At 38.6% G+C, this 16,296-nt stretch overlaps 3 protein-coding genes and 1 long non-coding RNA gene across 4 annotated transcripts; 3 read left to right on the top strand and 1 right to left on the bottom strand.

Annotated features, from left to right (window-relative positions):
• Positions 1 to 1,817: 1,817 nt before the first annotated feature.
• LOC107760806 (germin-like protein subfamily T member 2) lies at positions 1,818 to 2,810 on the top strand. Its single transcript, XM_016578910.2, has one exon. The coding sequence runs from the start codon at positions 1,939 to 1,941 to the stop codon at positions 2,617 to 2,619; it is 681 nt and encodes a 226-aa protein (XP_016434396.1). The 5' UTR covers positions 1,818 to 1,938; the 3' UTR covers positions 2,620 to 2,810.
• A 1,113-nt stretch (positions 2,811 to 3,923) lies between these two features.
• Positions 3,924 to 8,665, bottom strand: LOC142182076 (uncharacterized). The gene is made up of 2 exons (XR_012710981.1): positions 7,068 to 8,665; positions 3,924 to 4,325 (listed from the first exon to the last, which is right to left on the bottom strand). It is a non-coding gene; the product is annotated as an uncharacterized LOC142182076 (long non-coding RNA).
• LOC107768781 (germin-like protein subfamily T member 2) lies at positions 5,914 to 6,857 on the top strand. Its single transcript, XM_016587924.2, has one exon. It carries the CDS (start codon positions 5,965 to 5,967, stop codon positions 6,643 to 6,645), a length of 681 nt encoding a protein of 226 aa, XP_016443410.1. The 5' UTR covers positions 5,914 to 5,964; the 3' UTR covers positions 6,646 to 6,857.
• A 76-nt stretch (positions 8,666 to 8,741) lies between the features above and the next one.
• LOC142182202 (uncharacterized) lies at positions 8,742 to 9,996 on the top strand. The gene is made up of 2 exons (XM_075256247.1): positions 8,742 to 9,793; positions 9,891 to 9,996. Exons 1-2 carry the CDS (start codon positions 8,742 to 8,744, stop codon positions 9,994 to 9,996), a joined length of 1,158 nt encoding a protein of 385 aa, XP_075112348.1.
• The last annotated feature ends 6,300 nt before the right edge of the window (positions 9,997 to 16,296 follow it).

Below are 16,296 nucleotides of genomic sequence, written 5' to 3'. Positions count from 1 at the left end.
CAATACCAAGGAAACGAGGCTTGTGTTAATATTGTTATCGTTATACAACCTAAGGCCCTCAAATGACCTGAATGCGATGTACTTACAGTTGGATTTTTACTTTTATATAGATCAAAACAGAACGTAGTACTATCGTTTATAAGTCCTTATATTTGAATACGAGCAACCAAAACATTTTGACTAAATCCACATAATATTGCTACTGTGTATTAGTTAATCTCCTGTTACTATCTACCACATACTATTGTTTTTAAGTTTATCTTGCCAAACATAGCAGTTATTTTACATACAATAATTTGTCACTCTTCAAATTTCATTATCATCGTGGTATAGTCAAAGAAATTAAATAGATTAGATTACATGCAGCATGCGGTGTTCTAATTACGTTATCGAAAAGTCATATTCCAACAAACTTGGACGTCATCTTCCCAATAAAATTTATTAGGAATATAGGATCAGGTGAAAAAGAGAAGCATTTGATTGAATTCTTCCTCAGGATCTCAATGTCAGGCAAATAAACGACTTTTTCCAGTATTTGAATTTTAGTTGATTATGTCATATGCCAATTAACAAAAATATTGGGCATGGGTAGGTTTACCTACTCAGTTTTCCTCCAATTTGATCATTTTTCCTAGTAATTGTCTAGTATTCCAGTTGAAAGATAAAAAAACAAAATTCTTCATGAATACTACTCCAGTTGTGGGCGTTATTTCTTTTTCTTATAAGGATTTTGACCTGCATTATTTTTGAAAAATTTTATTTTGTGTCTCATACAACTTACACTAGTTGTATGAAATATCTTTTTTGTCTCACAGTTTCGTGGACCCAGATTTTTATGGACCCAGAAGTATAAGATTGGGGTCCACAAATTTGTGAGACAAAAAAGAGTCTCACACAACTAATGTCAGTTGTGTGAGGCACACAATAAAACTTCTCTTCATTATCTTCAATACTTTGATTCATTAATTCGTTAAAAGGTTAAAAGAGGGGTGGCAAACTGGGGGGTCAGGTCGGATATGGACAGGTAAAAAATGGATAATGTATAAATGGACAAAATATCCGACCCGATCCATATTTAATACGGATAGAAAATGGGTTAATCGGCAGATAATATGGATATCCATATTATCCATGGCTTCTTGAATATGATCACTTTTAGGAGAATTCCTAGTCTCCCAACTTAATGAACTCATAAGTTGAGTCTTTGCAAATGTAAAAGTTAAACTCATTGGTTATCCATTTTTTAAGTGGATAATATAGATCTTATCCATATTTTGACCAATATATAAAAAGTTCATTATCCAATCTATTTTTTAGTGGATAATATGGATGGATAATTCATTTGCCACCACTAGTTACAAGTATTGGAACACTTAAATCTAAATTCAGGCTTTCCCTTTGATTTGGTAGTTAGAAACTGATCCAAAATATATATTAGAGCTTTTCTGTTGTTGTAATGTAGCACAGCATCCAGAACCTCTGAGCATGGCATTTAGTTCAAATCATGATTTAAAAACTTAATAGTTTATGAATTCAGGACTGTTTCAACTTATTTGGCTTCTTATGTTATACCATAGGACGGGCTAGGATGAACCACCTGATTAGAAAGGAGTTGAACGATTCATTGCTTTGACAAATCATACAATAATTCACAGAGGTCGTAATTCCCAAGTTTAACTTACTAGCTATTCCATTGACTATTTCATCTCCCTACAGAAGTTAAAACGTTGCATTCATCTGTTGTCAAAGTTCCAACTAACCTCAACTAAATTTCCTTTCTTTTATGTATATATGATATGATATGATATGATTTTATTTTAACAGGTTGCCTTCTTGCAGATGAGATAACATCAAGGCATAAATAGCCCTTAAACTCCTGTCCATTAGTACAATGCCACACTATTCTTTGAATCAAGTTTCCTTCTACAACACTAAACAATGGCTGCCCTGAACTCTCAGTCGGGGTTTTCTATTGGTGTGACATTCTTGTTGATAATTCTGGTAGTCTTACCGTTTCCTTCTCACTCAGCTGATCCTGATCCATTGCAGGATTTCTGTGTTGGAATTCTGAACAGCACATCAACATCTCTTAACGGCTTTCCTTGCAAACCTGCTTCCGAAGTTACTTCGGATGACTTCTTCTTTGATGGTCTAAGCAAAGAGGGAGACACAGACAATGTATTTGGATTCAGTGTGACACCAGGAAATGTTCTTGCTTTCCCGGGGTTGAACACGCTAGGTCTCTCAATGAATCGAGTTGACTATGCCCCGGGAGGGATAAATCCACCCCATTCACACCCTCGTGCAACTGAGTCCGGGGTTGTCATCAAGGGGAAACTCTTTGTTGGGTTCGTGACAACGGATAACAAGTTCTATTCCAAAGTTTTGACTGCAGGGCAGATGTTTGTGGTACCCCGAGGACTAGTGCATTTTCAAATGAATGTTGGTAAGGGGAAGGCATTGACCTTCACAGCTTTTAACAGTCATTTGCCAGGCGTAGTCGTCCTTCCAACTACACTATTTGCTTCGACACCTCCCATTCCTAATGATGTGTTGACTAAGACCTTCCAAGTTGAAGCAAGTGTCATTGATGGAATCAAGGCCAAATTTGGTGCTTAAAACTCCATTGTCTCAGAAGTAATAGCTATAACAGCTGAATAACAGAATGGGAAGGAAAAGCGTAAAATATAAACTTTTGCTCTCAAGTGTTAGCTGTGTATTTGTCCAACCTTTCATCTGGCTCATAGATCTCCATGTATGTAATGTGTAATCATCAATAATGCAGAAAGCAACAAGAATTTTTACTTCTCCGTAGGACGTGTAGATATGGGTACTCAAATGATTTCTTTGCAGTTACTCATACAAATAAGAGTTATGCTATTTTTCACTATATCATTGACGTTTACAGTGTGTTGTTCGCTATCACTTCTCATACAATTTAGTACTAGTTTGCAAGTTTTGGTTTCAGTTTATCTATAGCAATAACAAAATATGCATTGAAGCTAATGAAACCTCCAAAAGGTGGAGGCCAGCTGAGATTCTGTTCTTGTTAATTAAGATTTAAGAAACTAAACGAAAAAAATCATCTCTTCTTAGGGAAATTCAAAAGAACCAGCAGAGGTACATGTTCATGTATTGACTACCGAGCTCTGGCTCTGCTACTCTATCTATTTATATCTTTACTGTCACAAATCCGAGGGAAGATTTAGAAGCAACTATGCAATTGAGTGATTTTGAGCCTATGTTGCGAAGACTACATTATTGCAACACAGATATAGCCTACCACGTTTACCTTCACAAGGTAAGCGTACACATTACCCTCTTCAGACCCCGCTTTGTGGGATTGCACTGGGTTTGTTATTAGTATTGTTATTTAAGATATAGCCAACCACGCTATCCAGTGGTCGCGCCATGATGTGGATATGTGTTGAGTTGCATCGCTCGATCAGCTAAATGCTACTGGCGATGTAATAAGCTATGCAGTGGGGACCTTCATTCCCCAAATAACTAGGTTTATGCTTCAAACAAAAACATTATCGGAATCTTCAGAATAGACTTAGGTTTATGCTTCCTAGTGAAGCATAAACCCACCGAGTTTTAGGTCTCTAACTAGGTAGTTTGGCTACTCCAGGCCCACAGCTAAAAACGAAACTCTCGAACAACAGAAGCATCCTATTCTGCTGCCTGCCAAACCTCTGCTTTTCCTTATGAGTTTTATTGCGCAATCTTTACAAATAACCAGTAGCTTCCAGACTAATGTGGAAATAGAAATACCCAATTTCAGGCCATTTTTCATAAGTTCTTCCCCTATCCTTCATATTTGGCTGTCTTATATATTTTGTTATATGTTCTTTGAGCAAGAATATATTCTGAGAGATTGTGCATGTTCAGAGCGTTCGGAATGGGAAGGCATCTGTGCCTAGTACAGGAAGAAAGTCTGCGTAGTCTATTTCTTATACCAATACAACATAGTACAAGTACACTGAGTTAGACGACCTTGATCATACAAGATAAAACAGACAATTCTACTGGAAATGAGGGTGATTACGATTACAAACTTAAGAATGCTTCTTCTATAGTGGAACAGTTGCTGGACAGTTGTAGGATCCAATGCCAAGGTTCCCTCACAAACATCATGATGAAGTGGAAGACTAGTATTCCTGAATAACCTATATTCAAATTCATTACGGCATCTGTCATGTTCCTCTGTCAAAGCTGCTACCAACCTGCATATGGAGCCACTCGGATTGTGCTCCTTGAGCATATTCTCTCGGTGCTTGTGCGCCAAAAATCATTCCAGTGGCATCAAATGCTGACGGTGCAAGCTGCAAGAGAAGTAGAGGGCCCCAGAAATCAAGAAAGTGATGAGAAGCTTTCCACAAAAAATTATTCGTATAGAAACATGAAAAGAATCAAGCACTAGATTGTGTTGCAATGAATATGAATATTTTAGGGGCTGACTCTACTGAAAAAGATCATTAGTGTCTAGCTGTGATGCATGAATGAAAACAGTAATAGCAGTTCAGTTGGCAAAGAGAACTCGGCTTGGTATGTAGCTCAAGAAGGTGAGCATAAGCTCACACGAGCACCGCAGATTGTGGTAGAGAAACAAAATCGTGTAGTCTATATCCACACATTTCTAAAGGACCAACAAGGTCAAGTCATACAAGAAAACAATACATTGAGAGAACAAAGGACTGGAAAAGTAAAAGTTGGAAAGTGGGGCAAAAGAAGTAGCAAGTTATGTTGCGCGGACTCTCCAAAATGATGCCGCACCCGTGTCGGATCCTCCAAAAATACACTATTTTTGGAGGATCCGACACGCACCCAGCAACATTTCCGGAGAGTCCGAGCAACATAGGTAGCAAGTACGTCACAGACTTTATTGTGGCACCAGATAACAAAAGCATGGAAGCTTATCAGAAAAGGTCTACATCTGTCCAAAGGTCATGTCATTTAATTTCACATGGTAAAGTGCAGATTTAGCAATGCTGCGAAAAGCTTAAACTTCACTTTCAAAACGTCCCCTTAAACATCATCACTATGAAGATGGGATTGGGTAACAAAAGAATTGTACAATGGTAAACTTCCAGACCAAACCTGCCCCACCCCGAAAACTATAAGAAAAAAAAAATAACGCGTGCAAGAAAGCACCCAGCAATAGATTGAATTCTTTCTCAGGATCTCAATGTCAGGCAAATAAACGACTTTTTCCAGTATTTGAATTTTTGTTGATTATGTCATATGCCAATTTCACAAAAATAATGTGCATGGGTAGGTTTACCTACTCAATTTTCCTCCAATTAGATCATTTTTCCTAGCAATAGTCTAGTATTCCAGTTGAAAGATATTAGAGCTTCTCTGTTGTTCTAAAGTCGGCGCAGCTTCCAGAAGCTCTTGGCTCTATATATCCTGACAATTTAAAAAGATAAACAAGTGTGGCTGCATATGAGCATTGCATTTAGTTCAAATCATGGTTTATCAACTTTAGTAGACCCTTGTGGTCAGGCCCTTCCCCGCACTCTCGCATAGCGGGAGCTTAGTGCACCGGACTGCCCTAGTTTATGAATTTAGGACTGATTCAACTCATTGGCTTGTTATACCATGGGAAGGGCTAGGATGAACCACCTGATTAAAAAGGAGTTGAACGATTCATTGCTTTGACAAATGATACAATAATTCACAGAGGTCGTAATCCCCAAGTTAAACTTAGTAGCTATTCGACTGACTATTTCATCTCCCTACAGAAGTTGAAACGTTGCATTCATCTGTTGTCAAAGTGCCAACTAACCTCAACTAAATTTCCTTTCTTTATGTATATATGATTTGATGTTAACAGGTTGCTTTCTTGCTAGAGATGACCAAGGCTGGCTTCACTAATAAATAGGCCTTGAATTCCTGTGCTATTATTAGTACAGTGCCACACTATTCTTTGAATCAATTTTCAGTCTACAACACTATCCAATGGCTACCATGAAGTCTCAGTCGGAGTTTCTTACTCGTGTGACATTCTTGTTGATAATTCTGGTAGTCTTACCTTTTCCTTCTCATTCAGCTGATCCTGATCCACTGCAGGATTTCTGTGTTGGAATTCTGAACAGCACATCAACATCTCTTAACGGCTTTCCTTGCAAACCTGCTTCCGAAGTTACTTCGGATGACTTCTTCTTTGATGGTCTAGGCAAAGAAGGAAACACAGACAATGTATTTGGATACAGCGTGACCCCAGGAAGTGTTCATTCTTTCCCAGGCTTGAACACGCTAGGTCTCTCAATGAATCGAGTTGACTATGCCCCGGGAGGGTTGAGTTCACCCCATATCCACCCTCGTGCAACTGAGTCCGGGGTTGTCATCAAGGGGAAACTCTTTGTTGCGTTCGTGACAACGGACAACAAGTTCTATTCCAAAGTTTTGACTGCAGGGCAGATGTTTGTGGTACCCCGAGGACTAGTGCATTTTCAAATGAATGTTGGTAAGGGGAAGGCATTGACCTTCACAGCTTTTAACAGTCATTTGCCAGGCGCAATCGTCCTTCCAACTACACTATTTGCTTCGACGCCACCCATTCCCGATGATGTGTTGACTAAGACCTTCCAAGTTGAAGCAAGTGTCATTGATGGCATCAAGGGCAAGTTTGGTGCTTAAAACTCCATTGTCTCAGCAGTAAAAGCTATAACAGCTGAATAACAGAATGGAAAAGAAAAGCGTAAAATATAAACCTTTGCTCTCAAGTGTTAGCTGTGTATTTTGTCCAACCTTTCATCTGGCTCATAGATCTCCAGGTATGTATTGTGTAATCATCAATAATGCAGAAGAGCAACAAGAATTGTTATTAATTTCCTATGGACGTGTACATATGAGCTGTCCAATGATTCTGTTCTTTGCAGTTACTCATACAAATAAGGGTTATGATATTTTTCACCATATCATTGACGTTTACAGTGTGTTGTTCGCTATCATTTCTCATACAATTTAGTACTACTAGTTTGCTTCAGTTTAGCTATAGCAATAACAAAATATGCATTATAAAGAGAAAAAAAAAAAGCAAAACAGTAGGAAGTAGAGACCTGACGATGGCTCGTTTTTCTCTCGGTGCACTTTAAGTAATGTGCGCTAGCCATGGGGAAGAGGGCGCGTGTTCCATCTCAGAAGGCTCTAATGGCGAAGAAAACAACAGCTAAGTCCAATCAAAATCGAGGACAACGAGTTCAAAGCAGCCAATTGATAGAAACCCTAGGTGAACAGGAAAGCAATGCAACAGTAATTCCGGTAGGAGAATCAGAGAAGGCAGGCAAATTGAAAGCAATTCAACAATGGAGTGAGATAGTACAGTCAGGAAATAAGCAGCAAAGTCCCTCGAGTAGCTGGAATAAGTCTGGGTTGATCAGTTGGAGGAGGAACTCGAGCAACCAACCAAACAGAGCTTGATTTGGGAGAATTTTGATATCTCAAAATTATCAAATGCTGATTTCAAACGTGAGTATGTAGCTCCTAAAGTGCAAGGTGAGTCGTCAATTGTAGATATTGAGTTAGAAGACATTGCATCTGAAATTGAATATTGGAAGAATGTCGTGGTATGCTATGTGTTGGGAGCTCATCCTCCATTTCCAGTACTCAATGGATATATACAGAGGATCTGGGCTAAACATGGGATAAATAAAATTTCAATGCTAAAAAAATGGGATTGTACTAGTGAGGTTTGATACAGAATTGGAGAAAAATGAAGCAATTCAGGGAGGAATCTATCACTTTGACACTAAGTCATTCATTGTCAAAGCTTGGTGCCCAAACATGGAATTTACGAAGAATTATACATTGCCGATTTGAATAAAGTTGCCTGGACTAGATTTTAAGTATTGGAGTCCAAAAGACTTAAGTATGATAGGTAGTCTAATTGGAAAGTCATTGATGGTAGACCAAAATACAGAGAAGAAGATATGGCTCAATTTTGCTGGTTACTGGTAGAGGTGGGAATGGATACAGTATTACAAACTGTATTCTGTTTAGAAATTAAAAAGGATCACTAGTAGAACAAAAGGTGATCTATGACTGGAAGCCAACATTATGTAAATTCTGTAACAAATATGGTCACTCAGAAGCAGAATTTAGAAAAAAGAAGGGGCCAAAAACAGATGAGCAAAAAGAAAAGGCAGCGCCAGAAGGAATGGGGACTGATAAACCACTCTCTGAAGATCCAAAGGAGAAGCAGCAGATTTAAAAAATAGGTGAAGGACAAAAGGAACTTCCCCTGAAAGAAAAAATACAAGAACAAGCAAACTCTGTATGGATAATACCATCAAGAGGGCATGCACAAAGGATCCAGAACAAGCAGACACAACAGGTGACAAGTAGCAATACCTTTCAGGTTCTCCACAGGACTAAACTAGATTGTAGTGTTACAGCTAATGTTGGAGATAATGTGGGAGGCCAACCCATTCCTCAATCAGGGAATGATTAATATGCTCTGCTGGAATGTTAGGGGCTTAATGTCCCAAATAAGCAAAGGGAGGTCAAGTCCCAATGTTGAAAAAGTTAATCTAGTAGGATTGTTGGAGACAAAAATAAAAAGTAACAAGTTCGAGAAAATAGCTAGTAGTATGTTCAGGGGACCGAATAACATAAACAACTTGGGAGACCGTTACAATGACAGAATCTGAATAAGTTGGAGGCCAGACTACTATAATATTCAGCTTAAAATGAGCACAACTCAAGTAGTTACATGAGAGGTAACATACATTCCTATGCAATTGAGGTTTATGTTATCAGTAGTGTATGCACATAATACTAGAGAGGAGAGGAAGGAGTTATGGGAGGAAATAGAGCAACAAAGCTCAACATGTCAGCAACCTTGGTTAATCTCAGGAGATTTCAATTATGTGTTGAATGTTGAAGATAGAATTGGTGGTGGTGGTGGTGGTGGGGATCCAGTAACTTCGACAGAAGTTGTGGATTTTCATAATTGTGTGGATACATGTGGTCTAATTGAGCTTCCTCAACAAGGACAAAAGTACACTTGGAATGATAGAAGTGATGATCATAGAATTTTCTCTAAAATAGATTGGATGTTTATTAATGAAGTCTGGCTAAATACTATGCATGCATGTAGAGCAACCTTCCTACCTGAAGGCATCAGTGATCATTGCCCAGCTAAAGTGATGTTGAATGAGAGTAACTTTAGAAGAAGGACAGCTTTCTATTATAGCAATGTTTGGGCACAATACACTTTATTTCTTGCTAAGGTTAGGGAAGTATGGGATGCACAAATTGATGGTTGCAAAATGTATCAAGTAGTGCAGAAATTAAAACAGCTAAAAGGGAAGTTGAAAGAGTTGAATAAGCAACATTTCAGTAACATAGTGACGGAAGCAGAAGAAGATAAAGTATCACTGATGCAAGCTCAGACACTATTGCAACTTGATCCTTTAAATGCACAATTCCAGAAGGATGAGAAGATTAAATTCCAAAAGTTCAAGAAATCTTCATCCTTAGCAGAGATGTTCCTGCAACAAAAGAGTAAAGCTACTTGGATAAATCTTGGAGATGACAACACTAAGTACTTTTTCTCAGTTATAAAACATAGAAAACTGCAGCAGGCAATCACTCAGATGAAGGATCAATATGGAAACTGGCAGACTGAACAAGAAGCTATTGCTAATATATTTATGGATTATTACACTGATTTACTAGGAAAGAAGCAGTCTGATAGATTGAAAGCTTTCACTAGCATTCTCAACAATGGACAGCCTTTATCAATGGAACAACAAATTAATCTAATTAAGCCTTACTCTAAAAGGTAAGTGAAGCAAGATATGTTTAAAATTGATAGCAATAAGAGCCCGGGGCCAGATGGCTATGTAAGTGGCTTTTCAAATCAGCATGGGACATTGTAGGGAAGGACATCACAGAGGCAGTATTGACATTCCTCAACAATGGAAGTCTGTTAAGGCAAATCAACACTGCCAATATTGTATTGATCCCAAAGGTAAAGGTTACTGAAAGTGCCAGCCAGTACAGACCCATTGCTTGCTGCAATGTCCTGTACAAATGTATTTCCAAATTACTCTGTAGTAGGCTGAAGGTTGCTGTCAATGCAATTGTGTAACGACCCTACTGGTCGTTTCGAGTATCTGCACTTTGCTCGGTGTTTTGAGGGCTCGAGTATCTTCGAATGATGTATTATGACTTGCATAAATCATCGGTATTAGTTTTCAAGTTATCCGGAAGCAATGTGGAAGAATGAACTTCAGAATTTAAGTTCTAAGTTGGAAGAGTTGACCAAGTTTGACTTTTTAGCATTTGACCTCGGAATGGAGTTTCGTCAGTTCCGTTAGCTTCTTTGGATGATTTTCGACCTAGGATCGCGTCCGGATTGTGATTTGGAGGTCCGTAGCTGAGTTTGGCTCGAAATGGCGAAAGTTGGATTTTTAGGAAGTTTGACTGGAGTGGACTTTTTAATATCGAGATCGGATTTCGATTCCGGAAGTTGGGATAGGTCTGTAATGTCAAATGCGACTCGTGTGTGAATTTTGAGGTCATTCGGAGGTGATTTGATAGGTTTTGGCATCGGTTGTGGAAGTTGAATTTTCAAAGTTCATTGATTTCAGCTTGAGGTGTGATTCATCGTTTCGAGGTTGCCATGTGTGATTTGAAGCTTCGAGTAGGTTCGTCTTTTCATATGGAACTTTTCTGCAAAGTTTGGCGCCATTCAGAGTTGATTTGATAGGGTTCGGGTGCTTGGTTGTGATTCTAGAAGTTCTTGAAGTTTAAGTTTGATTTTCATACGTTTTGGCGTCCGATTCGTGGTTTTAGAAGTTATTTTGATGATTTGAATGCGCGAGCGAGTTTGTGTTGTGTTTTTAGACTTGTGTGTGTATTTGGTTTGGAGCCCTGAGGGCTCGAATGACTTTCGAATTGGTTTCGGAATGATTTTTCATAGTTTTGATAGCTAGTACTGGTATCATCGCATTTGCGATGTATTGGTTGCAAATGTGACAGCCGCAATTGCGAAGCAGCCATCGCATTTGCGAGGTCTGAGATGCTGGGTAGAGTTCACATTTGCGAAGGACTCTACTGCATTTGCAAAGACTTTGTCGCAAATGCGACCTCAGCAGGAATCTGTCATGTTCGCAATTGCGATAGTTTTCCCGCATTTGCGAACCCCCTATTGTAAATGCGACATCTGCAGCCTGTTAAGTGCTGAGAATTCCGAGCTTTTGCTTCATTTTTGAACCCTAGCTTCGAGGTGAGGCGATTGTGAGAGGGGACTTTTATACCAAATCATTGGGTAAGTATCTTTAACCAATTTCCATCTATATTTCATGATTTTACAAGATTTAACATCAAATTCATGGGAAATCCATGGAAAAATTTGGGGATTTTGTCAAAGTTTTGAAAAATGAAAAATTGAGATTTAAGAGTCGAATAAGACTAGGATTTGAAAATAAAATACATATTTGGACTCCTGAGGTTATGGGTAGTCAAGACCTACCCTTGGACCCGGGTTTTGACCAAGCGGGCCCAGAGTTTGACTTTTGTTGACTTTTTAAAAATTGAATGAAAATCATAGTTTTTTTAATTGGAATTGTTTTCTCTTGCACTGTGTGGTGTATTCAAGTCGTCATTGGCTAGATTGAGTTGAGCGGAGGCGAATTTGTTGAAGAAAAGACTAAATTGAGTGTTGGATTGGTCGAATTGAGTTAAGTGTTTTGCCTAGCTTTGTTGAGGGAATTTTTCCTCCTATTTGCCATTGTTTGCCACATAAGGGGGTAATACATATATGAGTTGACGAGTGTATATGTATGTGCCAGGGTTAATCATGCTCGGATGGGTTGATTATGTTATATTTGTGTTTTTAGAGTTTTGTGACATTCTGTTAAATGCCTTACTTGACTCTTAGATATTAAGAACATAATATTAAGTGTTAGATATCAAGATCTAGTTTGTCATAACTTGATCAAACTTGATGAAAATTATAAGAATACATTAATGTGTCTAATCCGACCATCTATATGTGAAATCATTACTACATTTCTATAAATGATATTCTTGGGATGCTAGACTCTATACTTGTGTTGTGGATCATTTATGAGATTTGTGGAAGTATTGGAATAATATGGTTCTTGAGGTTTGTTGAATCATTGTTGACTTGGAAAGTTGTGATTGGGAATTGTTTGGAATATCCGTTAATACACTCTCCTTGATATCATTTATGCTTCCTGCCTTGCTTGTCCTTGTTTTATATATGCTTGGTAAGGAAGAGTGTATAACACAAAGGGTGATGTCATGCCATTGATATCATTGGAAACGACGTCGTTTTGTTATCCTTTGATCTCGACCGTCGAGGTTAGTTCTGGACCGGTTAGTTGATCTGACGGTCCAGAACTAACCTCATATTGATATATAAGTGTCCAAACAGCCCCTACCCCCTCTCATCTCCTTCACCAGACCCTTATCACCTCCGCCGGAACCGCTTGTCGGAAATCGTCTCCGCCGGCGGCGGTACTCCAATCGACCCCAAATTAACGCCATAGACTCCCCTCCTTCTCCTCTTCCCAAATCTCCAAATCCCTCCTCGAATCCTACTGGAATTCTTCGAATCTTGAATCGAAGAGGACAACCAAAACCCTAACTCGTCCAATCGGCCCCAAAATCACACCACAGAACCACCCTGGCCCCCTCTTCCCAAATCCCGGGTCGATTCCCCTCGAATGTTGCCCGAGCTTCTTGAATCTTGAATCAGAGCTTGACCCTAAAAAGTCCAAATTTTCCAATTCGGGGTTTCCTCAAAGTTTTAGGTTCATTCTGATGGTATCCGTGTGTTTTGGATAAAAACACATGGTTAGTCTCAGATTGAGCCAAGAATCTGAAGGTTCAAAGATCCATCACCACCTTTCACGGTCCGAGGCACGTTTAGGTATTTCATTTTCTTTTGTTATTTCTTCTCCAGTTTTACTCCGTTTGTTTTTCTTCTTCTACTTCAGTCTCTTCTTCTGAACTCCAGCCCATTCTGTTTTGTGATGCATGTTAGTTTTAAGAAAACCTTCTTCTTTAATCAGTACAATTAATCTGTTAATTAGATTAGTTCTGATTTGTTAAATTTAGTTCATCATGCGGGTTTGGAAATTGTTCGAATTGCTTCTGTTCTTTTTCACCTTAGATAATCTGGTTTTGATTTGGGCCTAGGGTTTGTACCTTTAGGTTTCAGGCTCGTTGGATTGGATTGGGTTTTGGATTAACTCAACCCAGGGTCAACTTGACCCGTATTTGGTCGGGAGGGTAAATAACAGTAGATAAAAAGGGTAATTTAGGAAATTGGGGAAGGGAATCTTGAGTAACTGAAAAGGAAGCTTCCTAGAAGCTGGGGTGGGGGCTATTTTGAAATTCTGAGGTTTACACTAGGGATTTCTAAGTTAAAATGAAAATTTCAGAAGGTTTTAAGTACAATTTTGAACTCTTTGAGGCTGCCCTAGTAGCTTGCCTATAAAGGCATTGTTACTTAGAGCTCAAGTCAGATTTTTGAGAGCTGAAAAATCAGAAATACACCAGACGACTAAAATTTATAAGAAAATACTATTCCATTGGAATTCAGCCCTAAATCTTAAGTCGTTCTTAGATTTCAGAACAATTTCTGAAGACTTTTAAGCGTAAATGGTTTGATCTTGTGCTGGAAAAGCTTTGGGGTTTAGTTTGTTTGAAGTTTTCACTGTTCCATTGATCTTTTGTTTGGGTTTTCTGAAGGTTTTCAAAGTTTTGAAGCATTTTTAGTTCATTTGAGGTAGAGTGTGAATTGATTTGGGTTTGGAACTAGTTCAAGGTTGGGTCTTGGGGTTTGTTGTGTGTCAACTTGTGTTGAACTTGGGTTTTACTTATAGTTGCTCAAATCTGTGCTGTGTTGCTCGCTGCTAGCTACTGATTCTTCACTATTTTGGTTTCTATCTTATTTCTAGGTATTTCCTTCAAACCTTGAATGGAAATGAAGCTTGTTATGGCTATTTGTGTTGGAATCATGTAATTCGAGTCGAAGAAACTGATTGTTGCCCTTCTCTGTTACATTACCAGCTTCGAAGTCTATTATATTTTGTCTTCATGTTCCTCCTAGGCTCACATAAGTTATTTAGTTTCTTGTAATTATCTTTGTAGATTCTTTTATGGTGTTTTATAAATATTTCCTTTTCACTTGCTTAGCTTAAATGTTTGAAAGTCCCTGATCTTATGTATGGGCAGTAGAAAACTACTGCAAAGAAATTTTAGTAATGTCAAGTATGTTTCAGGTCTGTTTTGGCCTGTTGAGGCCAGTGTTGTTGGATTGAGAGCATGCTGCTCAGTTTTCTCTAGTTTAGCTATACATTTCAAGCCTTGCAGGTTGAGGCCTGTTTATTCTTAGGAAGGAAGGTTATACATATGTTATCTGCTTCTGAGGAGACTCGATATCGAGTCTTAAAGCCTCCAGTAGTTGGCCTTGAAATCTGGCTTGGGCTCGTTTGGGCCCAAAGTTCATTTTCCTTGTAATGTGGTCTTGTGAGTCCAAGGCAAGCGTTGGTCCGAGGTGCAGACAAGATCAGAATTATAATTTTAGTTGCTTTATGTTTAAATAATCAAAGAAGCAAAGATGTTAGTTCAGTCATGTGCTAAACATAGTTTTATGATTGGTATTCAATAAAATGTGTACAATTTTGAGTTTTTATGTATGATTTGGCGTTAAAATCTGCAGCTGGGCCTTTAGCGTTGGCCCAGTGCCTTTCGATGCGCTACCAATTATGTTCAAGACCCCTGTTTCATTTGTGATTTGAGCCTGTTGTTGATTTGGGCCTGCTGTTGATTGGATTTTATATTAGCGAAACGTTGTTACACTTTGTTGAGCCTTAAAGGTTAAGACCCTTGTTTGATGGAATTCAAATCACTTTAGACCTTTAGTTAACTAACTAGACCCTTTAAAAATGGGTTGAGGCACGCCGATTAGCCAAAATGTATAACTTATGGCCCTCGCTTAGTTAATATTTTAATCCTTAGAATTCGAGGCGTGCCATTTAGCGAATTTTCCATGGCCCTCGCAAAGTTCAAAACGCGTAGCTGCTTTAGGCGCGTCGTTAAATAACATTACCTTCCTAAATTCGGGTGTGCATTTCATATGACCCAAATCAAAATCTTAAAATGTTGACTAAAATGTGTTTAGGATTGTGGGTGCATTTCATGTGGCGCGATCCAAAGATACGTTTTAAACGACGTTCAATCTTCTTTAAAAATTAAATAAAAGTGGTTAAAAGTTAAAATTTGCATATAGGTTCATAATCGTTAAAAATCTGACAATTAAGCTGAATACAACAGTTGAGCGACTGTGCTAGAACCACGAAACTCGGGAATGCCTAACACCTTCTTCCGGGTTAACAGAATTCTTTACTCGGATTTCTGGTTCGCGGACTATAATACAGAGTCAATCTTTTCCTCGATTCGGGATTTGAACCGGTGACTTGGGACACCATAAATTATCCCAAGGGGAGACTCTGATTTTAAATAAAATAATCCCGTTTCGATTGTCACTTTAAGTTGGAAAAACTCCCTTATACACCCTTTTGGGGTGTAGGTAAAAAGGAGGTGCGACAGCTCTGACGACTCTGCTGGGGAACGAACCCAGAATCTCTGGTTCAGGGTTCAAAAATTCGAGCTTAGAATAATTGTTATAGTTGGCTTTGTCTATTATCTGATTTTATTTTGGGCCTAATATGTTAATTGATTGCTTTTACTGCTTTGATATTCCGTGAACTGTATATAAACTGTTGCGAAATCCCTCTTCTCTCTAAGTTTTCTAAATCATGAAGAAGTGTGCACTTCGTGTGACTTCTTTTCTGTTAGAGTCATATTCCAAATTTATAACGAGGTTCGGACAAGTTATAAAGCCGGTGAAGCTTCTGTATTCCCGGTACGTTGCCCCCCTCGGCTCGAGCTGTCCGCTCGGGTAAGCCAGGTCTAAAACAAATAAACCCAGGTTTTTAAACCTAGTATAACAATACCTCATGCCGGATCCCTAGTAGGAACGTTTGTTTGCATCATGTGCATTTTGACTTTGGAGACTCAACACAGGGGTTGGGTCTGTCTAGGACAGGTGCACCCGAAATAAAAAGACCATCCTGATGCATCTTACTTGCTACTTGTGCATTTATTTGCTTCAGATTTGCATACTGACCGGCTTTTGAATAAAAGGAGAGAATTTGGAAAAGAAAATAGCAGTGTGAGGTAATTACCTGTGGTGAAAACCAATGTCCCTAAAATATACTCAAACTCTGCCAGAATTTTGAAAAA

This window comes from Nicotiana tabacum, chromosome 6 (genome assembly GCF_000715075.1).
Source record: "Nicotiana tabacum cultivar K326 chromosome 6, ASM71507v2, whole genome shotgun sequence".
In the NCBI taxonomy this organism is placed as follows: Eukaryota; Viridiplantae; Streptophyta; class Magnoliopsida; order Solanales; family Solanaceae; genus Nicotiana; species Nicotiana tabacum.
This window is presented reverse-complemented; position numbering and strand designations above follow the sequence as displayed.

Excerpts from the sequence above, each read along its gene's own strand:
- LOC107760806 (XM_016578910.2), top strand. The coding sequence starts at position 1,939 with ATGGCTGCCCTGAACTCTCAGTCGGGGTTTTCTATTGGTGTGACATTC.
- LOC107768781 (XM_016587924.2), top strand. The coding sequence starts at position 5,965 with ATGGCTACCATGAAGTCTCAGTCGGAGTTTCTTACTCGTGTGACATTC.
- LOC142182202 (XM_075256247.1), top strand. The coding sequence starts at position 8,742 with ATGCAATTGAGGTTTATGTTATCAGTAGTGTATGCACATAATACTAGA. Across the intron at positions 9,794-9,890 it reads ATTAAGCCTTACTCTAAAAG|GGAAGGACATCACAGAGGCA; the intron begins GTAAGTGAAGCA and ends GGGACATTGTAG.